This window comes from Abrus precatorius, unplaced genomic scaffold, assembly GCF_003935025.1.
Source record: "Abrus precatorius isolate BTA unplaced genomic scaffold, Abrus_2018 Scaffold7, whole genome shotgun sequence".
NCBI lineage: Eukaryota > Viridiplantae > Streptophyta > Magnoliopsida > Fabales > Fabaceae > Abrus > Abrus precatorius.
Window position 1 is genome coordinate 15474089 of NW_020874417.1, and position 18007 is coordinate 15492095.

Sequence of the window (18007 nt, forward strand, 5' to 3'; positions counted from 1 at the left end):
AATATGTAGTTATAAGTATTTATTTAAAACTTTACGTAATAATTTGTATTTTATTATGTGCATATTATTGATTATTGTGATTATGTCATATTGCTATTATAAAATTTTGTGATATATATTTTTGAGATATGTTGTTTTAGACCATTTCATATTGTTGTTGGGTATTTTTTACAATTGTGAACTCGCCTTCATGAGATGGATTGTGATAAAATACTATTATATTATATGAAAAATATTGTTATTATTGTGACATTGGGAATTATTTAAACAATGCACCTACCCTATCGATTTGTCCTTATTGATATAGTTCCTAATGATTAGTAATTATATTTTTAAAGTTTTCAGTATCATCTCGATATTAGCTTTAAGAATATAATTACTTTTGTAATGTGAGAGTTAACTCGTGTATTGTAATACGAAACCCTTCAATAGGATTATAATTACATAAGGTAACTTTATTGTAAGCTCTATTTTGTCTATTGGGTTTGCTTGACAAAAATCTCCTATTAATGTATAAATTTTGACTTTGTCAATGACCATGAATGCTTTTCTAAAGCTGAATTGAAGTAAGTATAAGCACTGGGTTGACTCTAATAAGTTGTTCCTTGCTATTCCTAATGTTGATGTTGCCCTTACTGAGAATCAGCCTGAAGTTCTCACACATAAATCTTCTGCTGTTATTATAGCAAAACATGATAAGTGAGCTCATTCTAACAAAATATATCTAGTAACTATGAAGTTTATTATAGATAATGTTCTTAAGATATATAGTACTAACGAGCAAGTCTAATTAGAAAATCTATCGCAAAATTGTGAAATTTTAATAGTGCCTCCAAGCAAAAAACTTAAGAAATTTGATAAGACAGAGAAGGCTTACTATCTTTCATTGATGACAAAGATAATTAGCAATTTCTTTGTAGGATACGGTATAAGTTCCAGAGGTTCTAGATTTCATTGTTCTGTTCATACCATTAGATTTTTTGAGTCTAATTTTATTTTGAAGATAATTCAAAACATATTGTAAGCTTTATTGGATTTAAGAAAAATACAATTGATCAATGCATTTATCTGAGAAATAGTGGAAAAAAATTTATTGTTATTGTTCTTTTGTTGATGACATCTTTTTGGTGATGCATCTTTTGATTTCGGCAATGAGATTCATTGTGATAGATCTCACAGTATCCTTAGGTTGTCTCAATATTAAAAGAATCCTGAACCAGTTCAATACGTAATTTTGTAAGCCCTATGTTGCACCCATTCAAAAGAGTGAAGAATTTTCCAATACCCAATATCCTCAGACTAAAAGTGAAATAGTAGACATGGAGAAAATTTCTTATTCTTCTATTGTTAACAGCCTTATGTATGCTCAAGTTTGTACACATCTTGATATTGCTTTTATTGTTGGCATATTTGGGAGATACTTGAGTAAACTTGGTGTGACACAAGCTACAAAGCATGTTTTGAGGCATCTAAAAGGTACTAGAGATTATATGCTTACATAAAGGAGGTTAGATCATCTTGAGGTGATGGATTATTGTGATTCTGATTATTGTGGTTGTCTAAATGATCATAAGTTCACATTAGGTTATGTATTTGTGTTAGCTAGAGGAGCTATCTTTTGGAAGAGTGTCAAATAGACTCTTTCAACCACATCAACTATGGAAGCATAGTATATAGCTTGTCATGAGGCTACACGTTAGGCAATATGGTTGAAAAACTTTATTGCTGAATTTGATTTTGTGGAGATTATTTCTAAGCCTCTAACTATATATTGTTATAACTCTGTAGTGCTTAGTTTCTCTCTCAATAATAAGCTCAAAGCAAACAAAACACTTTTAGACCGTTTATGTTTGTGCGAGAGAAAATACATGAGTTTAAAACTGTGTCGAGCATATCCTTACCGAGCTTATAGTTGTTGATCTCTTAACAAAAGGGATAGCTATAAAGTTTTTGTTGAACATGTAAGATGTAGTAAAGTCCCTATGATATTTTAGATTAGTGGGAGTTTCTTTTTATATTTTGCCATGACCTCATATTTATAATATTTGAGACATTGTTCGAACAATAATTATTATTCCTATTATTTTTGTCATATATATTTGTTCTATCCAGTTTAATTGTTATAATTATTATTGTATATGCATATACTGTGATGGCAAATTGTGGAGACATTTTGGACCCAGTCTCAATCTTGTTGTGAAATAAAATTTATTGAATCTTCTAAAGCATCTTGGGCTGATGCTTGTGCCATTTTGTCAGAAAATTACACTTTCTTCATAGCTTGGCATGCCATTGTGTTGTGCTTTCCCATCTATCCATATCCACTTTGTTGTTGAGTTACTGGATATAGGTGTCTTATAATGTATGATATCATTGCTCCTTTGAATATGATTTTTTGCATTGTTTAAGATGTTTATAGTTCGTGTTGGCTTATTTTGTCATCTTGTTGTGGCCATATATTGTTAATTAATTTGAAATAATATGATGTTTTGATTTATGTTGTCCAAGTGGGAGACTGTTGGATATTTTATATGTGGATTAACATAAATCAAATTTTGTTATAACTATAATTTAATTCCAGATTAATTTGATGTCAAAATATTGAACTACGTTGTTTAACCCATATCATAAATAATGATTGTTATTGGGCGTATTTGTAATAACTTTATAGTTATTAGTGGATATGGTTTTATGATTATTGTTATTAGATTGAGGCATAGTGGGTAGACTTGACCCATCTGGTTATTAATCAGAGAAGCTACTGCTCCTAACCATATTATTATTATTGAACTAATCGATGAGACAACTCACTTACCTTGGATGGGTCCTTGATGAACAAAAGATTTGTCTCTAATACACATCAAAATATAAATAAAAATTAATGTAATATTAGGGTACTAACCTAGGTCATCCTCTTGTGAATCATTGGGTGTGTAACCAAATATCAAACATGTAGTGTACATGTATTTAGAAAACAAGTAAAAAGGTAGATTTTGTGGTTTCAAATGTAAAGTACTCAATCAGAAAATCAAATTGTAAAGTTCAATCAATAGAATATAGTAATCCCTAGTTTATCCATATAGATTCTATCTTAATTTCTTTTAAGATTTAATACTCTACCATTTTTCTTAAATTAGGTCAATTTAACAAGCAAAAATTAACCTTAAATTCTCATACGAAATTAAGTAAATCAATAGGCTGCAATCTCTAATCCTTAGGATTAAGCAACCTTAGAATTAAACCCGAAATTAAGCAAATCAAGTTTATAACCGTTGTTAAAAAACGAATTTGAAGTGGATTAAGCAACACCCTCTCATTCAACTCTTAACTTAGTTCAAGAGATTGGAGAAAGAAAAACTTCATGAGAAAAATGTTTATATTAACATTAAAGGCCCAAGAATTCAACAATCCATATAAACTCATTAGAGATTACAAGGAAATTAGCCCTCCATGAGGATGAGTCTCACTATTACAAGATGAAAATAAAGGAAAATCAATAACATCAAGATGAAAAATCAAAGAAAACTAAAGAAGAAATGAAATTCAAACCCTAGGTTGGACCCTTAGCTGTCATCCAAGGCTGACCTAGGCTCTGCCAAAGTATCCTAAAAATGGTAAAGTATCTAATGTAAAAGGTTTTGCAAAAGTCATAACCCTAAATGGTAAAAATCTATTTATATTAAACTTGATGTCTTTTATAGTAACTACTATCCTTTACAATAGAAGGTACGTGCAGCATAGTAACTACTATCATTTATGATAGTAGCTATGTACAGCTCCCAAAATTTTCCTTCCTCTTTGTAGTAATTACTATAGCATATGAAAGTAGCTACACGCGCTGCATAGTAACTACTATTGTTTATGATATTAGCTACTCACAGCATAGTAGTAACCACACGCAAGTTTGCACCTCTCCTTGGGCTCTGTAGTGATTACTATTACTTTTGAAAGTAGTTACTTTGACCTATCCTTTGGAATTGGCTTGTTGTAGTGATTACTATGGTGTTTGAAAGTAATTACTTTCACCTCATATTTCCAAATAGCCAAAATTCTATGGAATTTGTTTGGAATTTCTTTCATTATTTAAATGATCAAAATTGTAAAATATATTTACAGAAATTAGTGTAAATTGAACAAAAATTAAGAAAGTTATAATATTTGACCTAAATGAGATTTTATACTATTTACAATTTCTAAGTCAATTTTTTTATTAAAAATCTATAAAATAAATAAATAAAATATTTATAAAATGTGGATTGATCAATCCTAATGCATTTTTCTTTGGATGTGCATCAGCAATATATAGTTTTTTCCTTGAGCCATCCTCATCTAGTTTGCTGCAAAGTGCATGTGAATATTTTGTATGTGGACTGACATAAATCAATTTTTATTATAACTTTAATTTAATTTCAAATTAATTTGATGTCAAAATATTGAACTATGTTGTTTAGCCCATATCATAAATAATGATTGTTATTGGGCTTATTTGTAATAACTTTATAGTTATTAGTGGATATGATTTTATGATTATTGTTATTAGATTGAGGCATAATATTTAGACTTGACCCATCTTGTTATTAACCAGAGAGGCTACTGCTCCTAACCATTTCAAAGTAACTATTACTCCACTGAGATAGTGTATGTAAAAATTTGAAAGAGTGATAGAAGGAGTTATCTTTCTATTTTTTTTTCTCTCATCTGTCAAGAAAGCACTCAGTCATGGACTCATCAACCTCAACCGTTCTGGGTAATTCTAACACCTAATCCTATTATAGTGTTTGTTTATCACTTGTCATATTGATAATTAGATTTCAATTTTCCCTTCAGTGCAACCACGAGTTTTTCATCCATGTTGCTCCTTATATTCATGAGAAGATCAAGCAACAACAGCTCTAAAAACATGAGCAAGTCTGCCACATATAATTGGAATTTACTCTACTTAGAAGAAATTTTCTATTATTAATAGACTTTTATTAAAACTTTTTTAATTGATTGTTATTGAAGAAAACTTTTATTTTTTTTTATTTTATATGTATTTTATTTTAGTATTTAATTATTACAGATTTTTTTTAATTTAGTATAAAACATAGTCACCGTTATATAAATTATGATGAATATTAATTATCTAAGAAACACATAAAGTTGATGAAATAATGTCAACAATTACTAGAAAAATCAAAATATTACTTAAAATTAATAATATTGTAATAAAATTTAAATGGATTAACTTTAATATCAATCAAAAAGAAAATAAAAAATAAATTTCATTACTAAAATATACTAATAATAACTAATTTTGAATCTTAAAAAATATTAAAAATAAGATAAAAATAAAATATTGGTTAGACTCGCGTTATTTATAAAAGATGAAAATAAAAAAAATAATTTTTTATATGTTAAAATCAAATTATTATTTTTTCTATTCTCATGTGAATTTTATAAATTTTGAGATTCATTAAATTAATTTTAATTTATTAAAAATGATTGATTTTACCTCTGTTTTATTCTTTTATTACAAGTATTTATTTAAAACTTTACGTAATAAAATGAAAGGACATAAAGCAGAGTAACATAAAACGTAAGAACCCACGTCATCATTGTGGTTTTAACGGAATTGAAGTCATTTGTATAAGCATTTCGTATTGAACAACGGATTGTTAACAAATGTTTAATTTTAGTGTGTATTAAGGTTGTATTACGCCCAGCAATGAATGCAATATTGAGCAAACAGATTGTCACAGCAATTTCAACTGTGCCAGCTTAAATGTGATAATTGCATACTGACAGCTATATAAACAACTTTTGTTTTGATTAAGGATGCAAAGGAAAAAGCAAAAGCATAAGAAAATTAATTGACTAAGGTCTCGTAGAAGAAGATTCAGAAGGGAACTATGTCGAGCCCTGAAGCTTCAATACCAGATTTGGCATGTTATACTACAACATTGGATGTTTCCAACAAAATATGGATGAGTGATAATGTCCTTGCAGCTCGTGTTCCTCTTTTGTGTATCCAAATTGCCTACAATGTTCTGTTTTCTCGTATTCTGCACCACATCTTCAAGCCCCTTCACATGCCCCTTCATGTTGCCCAGATTCTTGTAAGCATTCTTTCATTCATATACCTGTGTTCCATGTTTCATATCTTTATACTTGATATCGTTTCTAGTTTTTGTACCAAAAAAATCTTACATTCTCGTAATTGTATGAAAAATCATTTGAGAATAAATTATTGTTATTTACTAGCGTAGAGTATTAAATTTTATTTCTATACCTGATATCATCTTGTTTCCTTCATATAAAAAAGTCTCTAGTATGATATCTTTTTTGTTTTGGTCCCTGTGTTGAAATAGACTACCACTGTCACAATTTCAATAAATAGTACGAACTAATTTTTTTTCATATAAAAGTTAAGTATAGAAATTTTTTATATTGGAACCAAAATAAATAACCAGTTAAGTAATGGACTAAAATAATAGTTGAACTTTTATTTTTAGAAAAATGCTAAAAGATATACAATCACAGTAAAGCATAGAATTTCTCTCTTTCCACAACATTAATTCTTTTTCTTTCTAACACATGGTATCTGATTTTTATTGACGAAATGATATGTTAAAAAATGAAAGAAAAATGCTCATTGTTTTGCGCAAAGATTTGTTTACTATAGATCGAGTCTCTTTTGCTCGTTTCTCCAACTCGCGTACCTATTTCTATAAAGTCATTTGTGCCACTTCTTTTTTTTTTATCAAAAGTAATTCGTACTAAATTGCGTTCTATTTGTATATGTGGTGCTATTACATTTACACAAATATAAGAGGACAGGTATCAGAATTTCTGAACTTGGTATTGTACATGCAGGCTGGTTTTTTTCTGAGTGCGTCAATGTTGGGAAGATTCTCGTCTTTCTTTCATATATTGTACAGAACAGAAGGAATTCTGGCCGTTGAAACCTTTGCAAATACGGGATTGATGTACTATGTGTTCCTTAGTGGGTTGGAGATGAACTTTGAGACCATCCTAAGATCAAGCAAGAAGGCTACATGCACTGCCGTTGCTGGCATTGTGATTCCAATGCTGTTGGGGGCTGGTTTTCTTGCTATAGAACAGCAAATGCTACCAAAGGATATGATATCTGTTAAGGCTCAAGGGTACTTATTTTGGTGTTTAGTTCTTTCTGTCACAACTTTTCCGACCCTTGCTAGGCTCCTTACAGGGCTTAAGATCGTCTACACGAGGCTTGGTAAAGATGCCTTAACAGCAGCTATGTTAATTGATGCATATGGGTGGATTCTGTTTACCCTTTTGATTCCTTTTTCCAACAAAGGTGGGAAACCACTCCTCTCAGCAATGGCTACCTTGATGTTCATTGTTTTCTGCTTCTGTGTTGTGCGCCCTATCCTTAATCGCATGATCCAACACACAACAAGGATGGAGACATGGAACTACTCGAAGTTGTTGGATTTGATGGTCGGACTTCTTGTTTGCTCATACATTACAGATATGCTTGGCACACACCATGTTGTTGGGGCCTTTGTGTATGGACTAATTTTGCCTAGTGGGAAGTTTGCTGATATGACAATGGAAATGTTGGATGATTTTGTTACTGAGATTATGATCCCTGTCTACTTCTCTGGCTTTGGCTTGAGGCTTAACACTGGGATGATTTTGAGTGATCAAAATTTGTTTCTCTCTGTGCTCTTCATATTGCTGTTGGCCGTCCCAAAAGTTTTAAGCTCAATGATTGTATCTATCTTCTTTGGTATGCCTATTAGAGATGGATTGGGCATTGGATTGCTCCTCAACACCAAAGGCATCATGGCAGTGCTACTTCTAGGCGCCGCTTGGGACAAAAGTGTACGGATGAATCACCAAACCTTTTTCTTTCTATTTATAGTTTTTACAAATGATTACAAAATGTCTCTTTTTTCACTTTGTTTCCCGTTTTCAAATATCAGTCCAAGGAAAACAGGAAAGAAAATAAAAAGCAAGGTGACATTTTGATGACCATTTAGAAAAGTCAAAAACGTTTCTAGAATACATTTTTTGTTTAGCTTAATGATTACAAAAACATCACGTTTTCACTGTTTCCTGGAAACAGAAAAAACAAGGTGACATTTTTGTAATCATCTGTCTACAGGCTCTAAAATTGCATGCTGCAATTTAATGTACCGGCTCAATGGACATTTAACTCACGTGTTTACATGTTCTTTTCTCTTTTTCAGCTGATAGACCCCTTTGCCTTCACAGTGATGATGCTTGCTATAATCTTGATGACTATGTTGGTCACTCCCTTGATCAACAGTATATACAAGCCAAAATTCAGATTGATGCAATCCCAGCTAAGGACTGTGCAGAAGCAAAGGTTTGATGCAGAACTTAGAGTTGTGGCTTGTGTCCACAATGCTCGGCAAGCCATTGGCTTGATCCATGTCCTTGAAGCCGCAAATGCCACCAGAGTTTCACCCTTACATGTATCTGTGCTTCACCTTGTTGAACTCACCAGACATGGCACTGGCCTTCTTGTTGCCCGAATGGAGGGTTCAACTGCACATGGGGGATCACAAGGAACTGGACCACATTCAGAGTTTGAGAGCATAACCAAAGCATTTGATGAGTTTGTTGAGGGATACAATGCAGCTAGATATGACATATCAAATGTTGTGTCAACCTATCAAACAATCCATGAGGACATATACAATGTCACAGAAGAGAAACGTGCAAGCATAATTCTCCTTCCCTTTCACAAGCAGATAAGCTCAGAAGGTGTGCTAGAAGTAACAAACAGTGCATACAGTGACATAAACAACAATGTTCTAGAGCAACCACCTTGTTCTGTTGGCATCTTTGTGAACCGTGGTCTTGGGTCATTATTAAATACTAAAATGAGCATTATTGCGATCTTCATTGGAGGCCCTGATGACCGTGAAGCCTTGTCAATTGCATGGAGAATGGCAGGACATTCAGGAACAAAGTTGCATGCGCTGAGGCTTGTAGTGTTAGGTGAAGCTGCTGAAGAAAAAGATGAATCATTCCAGAGTGATTCTAATGGTTTGTTTTCCACAGTTATGGACAATGTGGTGCAAAAAGAGTTGGATGAAGAGTACATATTTAACTTTAGGCACAAGGGAGTGCACAATAATGAGTCCATTAGTTACTCTGAGAAGGAAGTGGTAATAGAAACTGGTGAGGAGATTCCTTTGATCCTCAATGAAGTAGACAAACCCGGGTATGACTTGTACATTATGGGACAAGGAAGTGGTAAGAACTACCTAGTTTTTAAAAAGTTGTTGGAATGGTGTGATAACCCGGAACTTGGGGTCATGGGGGATATAGTGGCTTCAACCAGTTTTGGCACACACTCTTCTTTGCTTGTTGTGCAGCAATATATGATTGGGAGACAAAGCAAGCCTAGACATCCCAGAAAATGTCACGCAAAGAAAAATGAATGTGATATGTTGTGAGTCACCGACTTGATTCTTTACAAAATAGGTGAAACTTGTGACCAAAGAAATGGTAGAACATGTATCAAACTGAAATTCCTAAACTTTAATCCATTTTCTTGAACCTCCTTTCACAGCTATGTGTTTTTTCCTTCTTGGAAAAGAAATTGGAACACATGTTCTTTTATCCACTTCTTGAAAAGAATTACTAGGAGAATAAGATGAAAATGTGAAATTTTAGAAAGATGAATGTGATTCATTTGAAGGATTAGAATTTTAGGAATTAGTAATTTTTTGTTAGAGTTTAATGTCTTTATTATATACATTCTAAGAGGAAAAGCTCTACTTGAGTTTTTGCATATCTTATATGAAAAAATATTGTTATTTGTTCATTTTAAATTTTTGTTTGTTTCATTTGTTAATTGTAAGTATAAAACTTATTTTAGTTAAATTGTGTTTATTGATTTAATATGTAAGACTTTATGTAACTAAATTTGCTTAATGATTTATAAATTGATATTTATTTTATTGTATTTTTTGTGTATATATATATATATATATATATATATGTAGTGATTTACTTATTTAAATTAAATATGTAATTTGAAAGTGATAAATAAGAATACATAATTTTATTATACATATTCAAGGTGTTGAATCATTTTTTTAATAGTTTTTTTAGATATAAGCTGTAACACCCTCAATTTTATTACTCTTGGATAGGAAAAATAGGAATTTGGATGAAGGATGTCTCGCTCAAACAACATAGGATTTCCTAAACTAGAATGATCTAGAACCCCTCACTCAAGCGAGAATAAGATAAAGTTGGCCCAACTGTTCTCTTGCCCAAGCAAGAAAGGGATTTTGCTCAGGCTAGGAGCAGCTCGCCCAAGTGAGATGGACCTCGCTCGAGTGAGGAGTTGCAGGTCTGATAGGTACTCTCTGGACTCAATCTAGCTCAGGCGAGAGTATTTTCGCTCAAGCGAGAATATAAAAAAAATGAGCAATCTCGCTGTCTGGTTGTCTCGCTCAGGCGAGGAGGGCTGACCCAAGCGAGGATGAGAGCTCGCTCAAGCAAGAATCTTATCGCGCAGGCGAGATCGCGCGAGTTTAGAAAGATATTTAAGAGATTTTAGCCTAAAAAACGTTCATTTCTCACCAAACGACCTTCTCTCTAGATTTTCTCTGTTTTCTCTCCTTCATCTCTCTAGAAAGAATTCTCTCAGATTTCGAATCTCTTCTAGATCCGAGCTCAAACATCGATTCTATTAAGATCTAATTAAGTTTCTCGTAGCTCATATAAACTTATTTTAGTTAAATTGTGCTTGTTGATTTAATGTGTAAGACTTTATGTAACTAAATTTGCTTAATGATTTATAAATTGATGCTTATTTTATTGTATTTTTTGTATATATATATGTAGTGATTTACTTATTTAAATTAAATATGTAATTTGAAAGTGATAAATAAGAATACATAATTTTATTATACATATTCAAGGTGTTGAATCATTTTTTTAATAGTTTTTTTAGATATAAGCTGTAACACCCTCAATTTTATTACTCTTGGATAGGAAAAATAGGAATTTGGATGAAGGATGTCTCGCTCAGATAACATAGGATTTCCTAAACTAGAATGATTTGGAACCCCTCACTCAAGCGAGAATAAGATAAAGTTGGCCCAACTGTCCTCTTGCCCAAGCAAGAAAGGGATATTGCTCAGGTTAGGAGCAGCTCGCCCAAGTGAGATGGACCTCGCTCGAGTGAGGAGTTGCAGGTCTGATAGGTACTCTCTGGACTCAATCTCGCTCAGGCGAGAGTATTTTCGCTCAAGCAAGAATATCAAAAAAATGAGCAATCTCGCTGTCTGGTTGTCTCGCTCAGGCGAGGAGGGCTGACCCAAGCGAGGATGAGAGCTCGCTCAAGCAAGAATCTTATCGCGCAGGCGAGATCGCGCGAGTTTAGAAAGATATTTAAGGGATTTTAGCCTCAAAAATGTTCATTTCTCACCAAACGACCTTCTCTCTAGATTTTCTCTGTTTTCTCTCCTTCATCTCTCTAGAAAGAATTCTCTCAGATTTCGAATCTCTTCTAGATCCGAGCTCAAACATCGATTCTATTAAGATCTAATTAAGTTTCTCGTAGCTCATATAAACTTATTTTAGTTAAATTGTGCTTGTTGATTTAATGTGTAAGACTTTATGTAACTAAATTTGCTTAATGATTTATAAATTGATGCTTATTTTATTGTATTTTTTGTATATATATGTAGTGATTTACTTATTTAAATTAAATATGTAATTTGAAAGTGATAAATAAGAATACATAATTTTATTATACATATTCAAGGTGTTGAATCATTTTTTTAATAGTTTTTTTAGATATAAGCTGTAACACCCTCAATTTTATTACTCTTGGATAGGAAAAATAGGAATTTGGATGAAGGATGTCTCGCTCAGATAACATAGGATTTCCTAAACTAGAATGATCTGGAACCCCTCACTCAAGCGAGAATAAGATAAAGTTGGCCCAACTGTCCTCTTGCCCAAGCAAGAAAGGGATCTTGCTCAGGTTAGGAGCAGCTCGCCCAAGTGAGATGGACCTCGCTCGAGTGAGGAGTTGCAGGTCTGATAGGTACTCTCTGGACTCAATCTCGCTCAGGCGAGAGTATTTTCGCTCAAGCAAGAATATCAAAAAAATGAGCAATCTCGCTGTCTGGTTGTCTCGCTCAGGCGAGGAGGGCTGACCCAAGCGAGGATGAGAGCTCGCTCAAGCAAGAATCTTATCGCGCAGGCGAGATCGCGCGAGTTTAGAAAGATATTTAAGGGATTTTAGCCTCAAAAATGTTCATTTCTCACCAAACGACCTTCTCTCTAGATTTTTTCTGTTTTCTCTTCTTCATCTCTCTAGAAAGAATTCTCTCGGATTTCGAATCTCTTCTAGATCCGAACTCAAACATCGATTCTATTAAGATCTAATTAAGTTTCTCAAAGCTCATATAAAACTTATTTTACTTAAATTGTGTTTGTTGATTTAATGTGTAAGACTTTATGTAACTAAATTTGCTTAATGATTTATAAATTGATGTTTATTTTATTGTATTTTTTGTATATATATGTAGTGATTTACTTATTTAAATTAAATATGTAATTTGAAAGTGATAAATAAGAATATATAATTTTATTATACATATTCAATGTGTTGAATTATTTTTTTAATAGTTTATTTAGATATAAGCTGTAACACCCTCAATTTTATTACTCTTGGATAGAAAAAATAGGAATTTGGATAAAGGATATCTCGCTCAGATAACATAGGATTTCCTAAACTAGAATGATCTAGAACCCCTCGCTCAAGCGAGAATGAGATAAAGTTGGCTCAACTATTCTCTTGCCCCGGCAAGAAAGGGATCTCACTAAGGCTAGGAGCAGCTCGCCCAAGTGAGATGGACCTCGCTCAAATGAGGAGTTGCAGGGAAGATAGGTGTTGTCTGGACTCAATCTCGCTCAGGCAAGAGTATTTTCGCTCAAGTGAGAATATCAGAAAAATGAGCAATCTCGCTATCTGGTTGTCTCGTTCAGGCGAGGATGGCTGACCCAAATGAGGATGGGAGCTCGCTCGAGTAAGAATCTTATCGCGCAGGCAAGATTGCGCGAGTTTAGAAAGATATTTAAGGAATTTTAGCCTAAAAAGCGTTCATTTCTTTAGTAAGAATTCTCTCAGACTTCGAATCTCTTCCAGATCTGAGCTCAAACATCGATTCTATTTAGATCTAAGTAAGTTTCTTGGAGCTCATATATCTCTTTTATTCCTTTTCTTTGGTTATCTTTTCATATTAAGACATCTATCTTGAAATACTTAGGAAATCTCATCTTTCGAAATATATCTCCATGAAATCTCTCCGTAGATTACTCAGAGAACTAATTTAGATGAACTGTTACCAGGTAAGAGGAATATTTTCAAGCTTTAAGTTTTATATACATATATAATGATCCTAGAAGAATCTGAATAACCTATTTTGTTAATAATATATGATTTCAATGTATTTTTGGTAAGAAGAAAGGTTTTGAGTTATTTAAAATTAATGAAATTATATTTTTAGAGGAAGTTAATGGTTAGAACAACATTAAGAAATTTTAAGGTTAAGTTATTTAGAATATGTATATAAGTCAAGTAATAAAAGACACAAAATACTGAACTTTAGGATAAAAGACCATATAGAAATTGTACGAGTTGGATTGAGTTCGAAGGTGTTTGATCTTTGACATATTGTACTGATTGTATAGTAGGGTATTGTGTGATAATTTTTGTACTAAGATTGATATATTGTATTGATTCTATGGTGTAATATTTATGGCAGATTCTGTGTTAGAATGGCCTATTGCATGGTGTGATATTGTATAATAACTTTTATGTTAGACTGACATGATGTAATAAGTGTAAATATGATTCGATAGCCTAAATGTATCCAATATGAGTAGATTTATATGAATGATTGAAGTGTTGATGGATTTTGAAAGCATGTGATATATGAATAAGTAAATGGAATATGTCTGAGAAAGGATATAATGTGTGATTATGATCCGTGAGCCCAAGTAACTTGAAAAGGGGATTACGATATATATTATAGCAGACTGAAGGGTGTATTATAATATATATATATATATATATATATATATATATTGTGATCCACGAATTTATATCAATTATAATTCACGTATTATGACATTGATTGATAGAAAGAATATGAAAATGAGAAATGCTGAGAAAGAGAATAAGTATATATAGTATAGCGATACATTGGGGGTATAGAGTCCAAAAAAGATTTGGAAAATATTGGGAAAATGAGGATAGTGAATGCTAATAATAAAAAGGTGCACAATAATTTATTGAAAAATAGATATTCACCGCCCACACCTTCATTTCCTGACGAAACTCCTGACTATACCTTTGCTAAAAGGGGTTGGGGCGGCACACGTGTATCTGTGATGTTGTGGCCAACCAACAGCTATTTACGCTAAGAAGCCCTCAAGGGATTGCAGGGGCAATTGTTATGAAATTGTTATAGATGTGTAATGATATAGATCTGTATGGTTATAATATATGTATCGTAATAGCTTGATTTATGTTGTTATGATATGGGTGTTGTAGTACATCGACCTATGTGACCAGGACACATGTCTTGTGACATATAAATTGATACGATATGATATATATATATAATAACATACATGTTAATATAGAAATGTATGTGTAATGAGTAAATTGTGGTATATGTTTTGATTGATGGTTGTCTTATTATATGTGCTTGGATGTAATGATTATAAATATGGATCGTATACTATTGTTAATGAATTAGAATAGAATATTAAGCAATAACTTTAGTTTCTTTTAAAATAATTCATAATAAAAGAGATTTAGTGGGGCATAAAATACTCACCCTTACTGATATGTTTCAGGTAATTGAAAGAAAAGAAATGAAGATGGATGATCCGTTCTAGGGTCATACTCATCAAGGATTGTAGGAGAAAGAACTGCTTAGATATAATAAATTTTAATGTAATAGATGTATATTTCCATTTATGTATTTTTATTCCTTGAAAGTGAAAGGTTTTATTGAGAGATTTTGTCAATTTGTCAAATTTTATTTATTTATATTCTCATGTTGTATCATTTATTTAAACCTGTACAATTTCTTACAAAAATTCTTATTTATATTTTTAATAATGTAAATATTTAAAGAAGAGAAGGATGTTACATGAACTTTATAACTTTTAAAAGATATATCTATTTAGATAGTTTAATAGTCTATTTATAAATAAGCTTAATGATCTATTGAATGTCTCAATATGAAGTAGGCCATTAAAAAGGCTAATAAGCCAAATTAGACTTTTAAAAGGTTAAACTAGACTTAATAAAAAGCATGATAGGTAATATGTTAAGTTTAGGCTTCAAAATTATTAGACAGGTCAAAACTATTTATGTAAAGCATAACTTAGTCTGGCATATTTTCATTCCTAAATTTAAGTAAAAATTGCTTTCTTTTTTAATTAGTACAGTAATTATTTCTTTTATAAAAAAGATATTGTATTTTGATTGAAATAGTTTTTTTAATTTTTTCAATTTTAAAACTTTTATTTATTTAATTTATTTCTATATAATAATATTAAAATATTATTAATAAAAAATTCTAAACTTTTTAATTTATTTTGATGTAAATTTATTAAGAGATTATTTTTTATGCATAGTTAATATAAAAATTTTATATTTTTAATCAATTAAAAATATCATAATAATTATTACATTAGTAAACAATTTTAAATGATATCTCAATTTATAATTAGATGATAGCATAAAAAAATTACACGGCAGAATATTTCAATTAAATTCAAATATTAACGCAAAAATTTTACTAATCTATAAACTAATGCTCAAGTTCTTCCGTTACAACGTCGCATGGCATTTTTTTTTTATTTTTAAAAATTTATTACTCTATTTATATTTAATTTAATTTTAATTTATTCTATTTATATGTTATTTATTTTATATCTAACTTTTTCAACTTATATTTAATAATAACTCTTCACCCACGTATTCTATAGGGCAACGATATTGAAATTAAAACCAATCACCGATTAACCATTAATGCATAATTTAAACAAAATAATGTGTGTGTTCTTAACTTTAATAAGTGCATTAACAAGAGAATTATTGATTTGTATTTGGCATATTTTCGTAATAAATCAAATTTCCTCATGATGTAAAATATCAAGAATTTAGCCCTAAGTAACGTCATTAATAACTAATGAGGTCATAATTGTCTCATCAGCTATTACAGTCAATAAAAAAATTAATTAATCTCTTCAAATATTTAATAATTATAAAAATATTAATTAAAAATTTAGCATCTAAAATCCTAACTTAGCATAAAAAAAAAATAAAGATTATGTACCATCAAAATTAACAATTTAAGATTTAATAGCCAATTACAAATCGTAAAAGTAAGCATGAAAAATTTAATACTTAAAAACATTAAAAGTCTTAAATTTCTATATTAAGAAATTACCATAATTATGTCATATTTTAAGATTTAATAGCATAAAAATTATTACTTAATAACATTAAAATTCCTAAACTAACAAAATTTTAATTAAAAAATTAATGATAATAAATTTACACTTACACCAATAATCATAAATTTTAATTACTCTTCACGTTTTACTTAATTTTAAACAAACTATATAAACTTTGATAAAACTTTAGACCATTAGAAAACCTAAATTACACTAAAGAACATAGCAATCTATCTTATTAAAAGTGAGCAGAACAATTTTTAAATAAAATGATTTAACATTTTATACCACTTTAGACAAAATAATATTTTTTTAAAGAAAATTCTAAAAAATACTAACATCTACTTTAACACTAACAATCATTAAATAGTTACTTCCAAAAATTAATAAATGTTTTTCCTTTTATTTTAATTTAACATTTTTATTTCAAAAATATTTTCTAAATTAAATAACACTAAGACTAATGAAAAGAAAATTTAATTTACGAACACTTTTTACTTCTTTTAAAAGTAACCATAAAAATAAGAAATAAAAAAATTTACACTTTATCCTATAAATACTATCAATTTCTCTATTTTAACACTAAATGTTTTTTTTTTCACCAAAATTTATAAAAGTGTCATAATAGTATGATAAAATATACAGTAAAAAGAACTGAGTAAATTGTGAGAGAAAGTGAATATGTAAGGAGGGGTATATATATAAGGTATTGCATATAAAAAAAAATAAAAAAACAAAAAATTAAAGAATGTGTTTGTTTGTAATTTTAAAAAGAGTTTTCTCTTTTAAAAATAAAATTCTTTTAAAAAGTAGAAACAAACATGCTCTAATTTAATAACCCTTTACACTCCTCTTATAAACTCATGAGTAAAAAAATTGAGTTGATATCTATACTTTGTAAAAATTAGATGAAAAATAGAAACAATAAGAACATCAATAGTTTATTAGATTGTAAGAATATGAGATACTTAAAGTTCCTTTTGACATATTTTTTTTAAACAAAATAAAAATTAATATTAAAATATTTTGTTAGTGAATAGAGCTGTTGAGAGAACACTTAAATTATCACAATAAACTAATGAAAGTAAAATACTAGTATATGAAGCTCATGTAATATATTCTTAAGTCAAGTAAGATTAACTATAATACTTAACTTCAGTGCTAAATCGAGAGATTATATATTATTTTTTTTGAAAAATCGGTTGAGAAATAATTGTAATATTACATAATCTAAAATTTTTAGTTTTGTGTTATAACTACAAAGTGTAGAAAAAAAAAAGATAAAGTTTTAAATTTTTTTGTAATTTTAGCTTAAATAAAAATTACTTTTTTCTAAAAAATTAGAACAAATTTTCTTGCCTTAAATGAAAATTATTTTTTCAAATTCATTTAATCAATTTTTTTTTCACTTAAGTGAAGTTAAACTGCAAGTTGTAATTTCTACAAAAAAATTCTAAAAAATTCAAATCCCAAAACTTACTAATGACAATCTTTCAAA

The 18007-nt window shown here is 30.1% G+C and overlaps 1 protein-coding gene across 1 annotated transcript; it reads left to right on the forward strand.

Annotated features, from left to right (window-relative positions):
• Positions 1-5891: 5891 nt before the first annotated feature.
• LOC113871535 (cation/H(+) antiporter 15-like) lies at positions 5892-9458 on the forward strand. The gene is made up of 3 exons (XM_027508627.1): positions 5892-6098; positions 6856-7851; positions 8220-9458. Exons 1-3 carry the CDS (start codon positions 5892-5894, stop codon positions 9456-9458), a joined length of 2442 nt encoding a protein of 813 aa, XP_027364428.1.
• The last annotated feature ends 8549 nt before the right edge of the window (positions 9459-18007 follow it).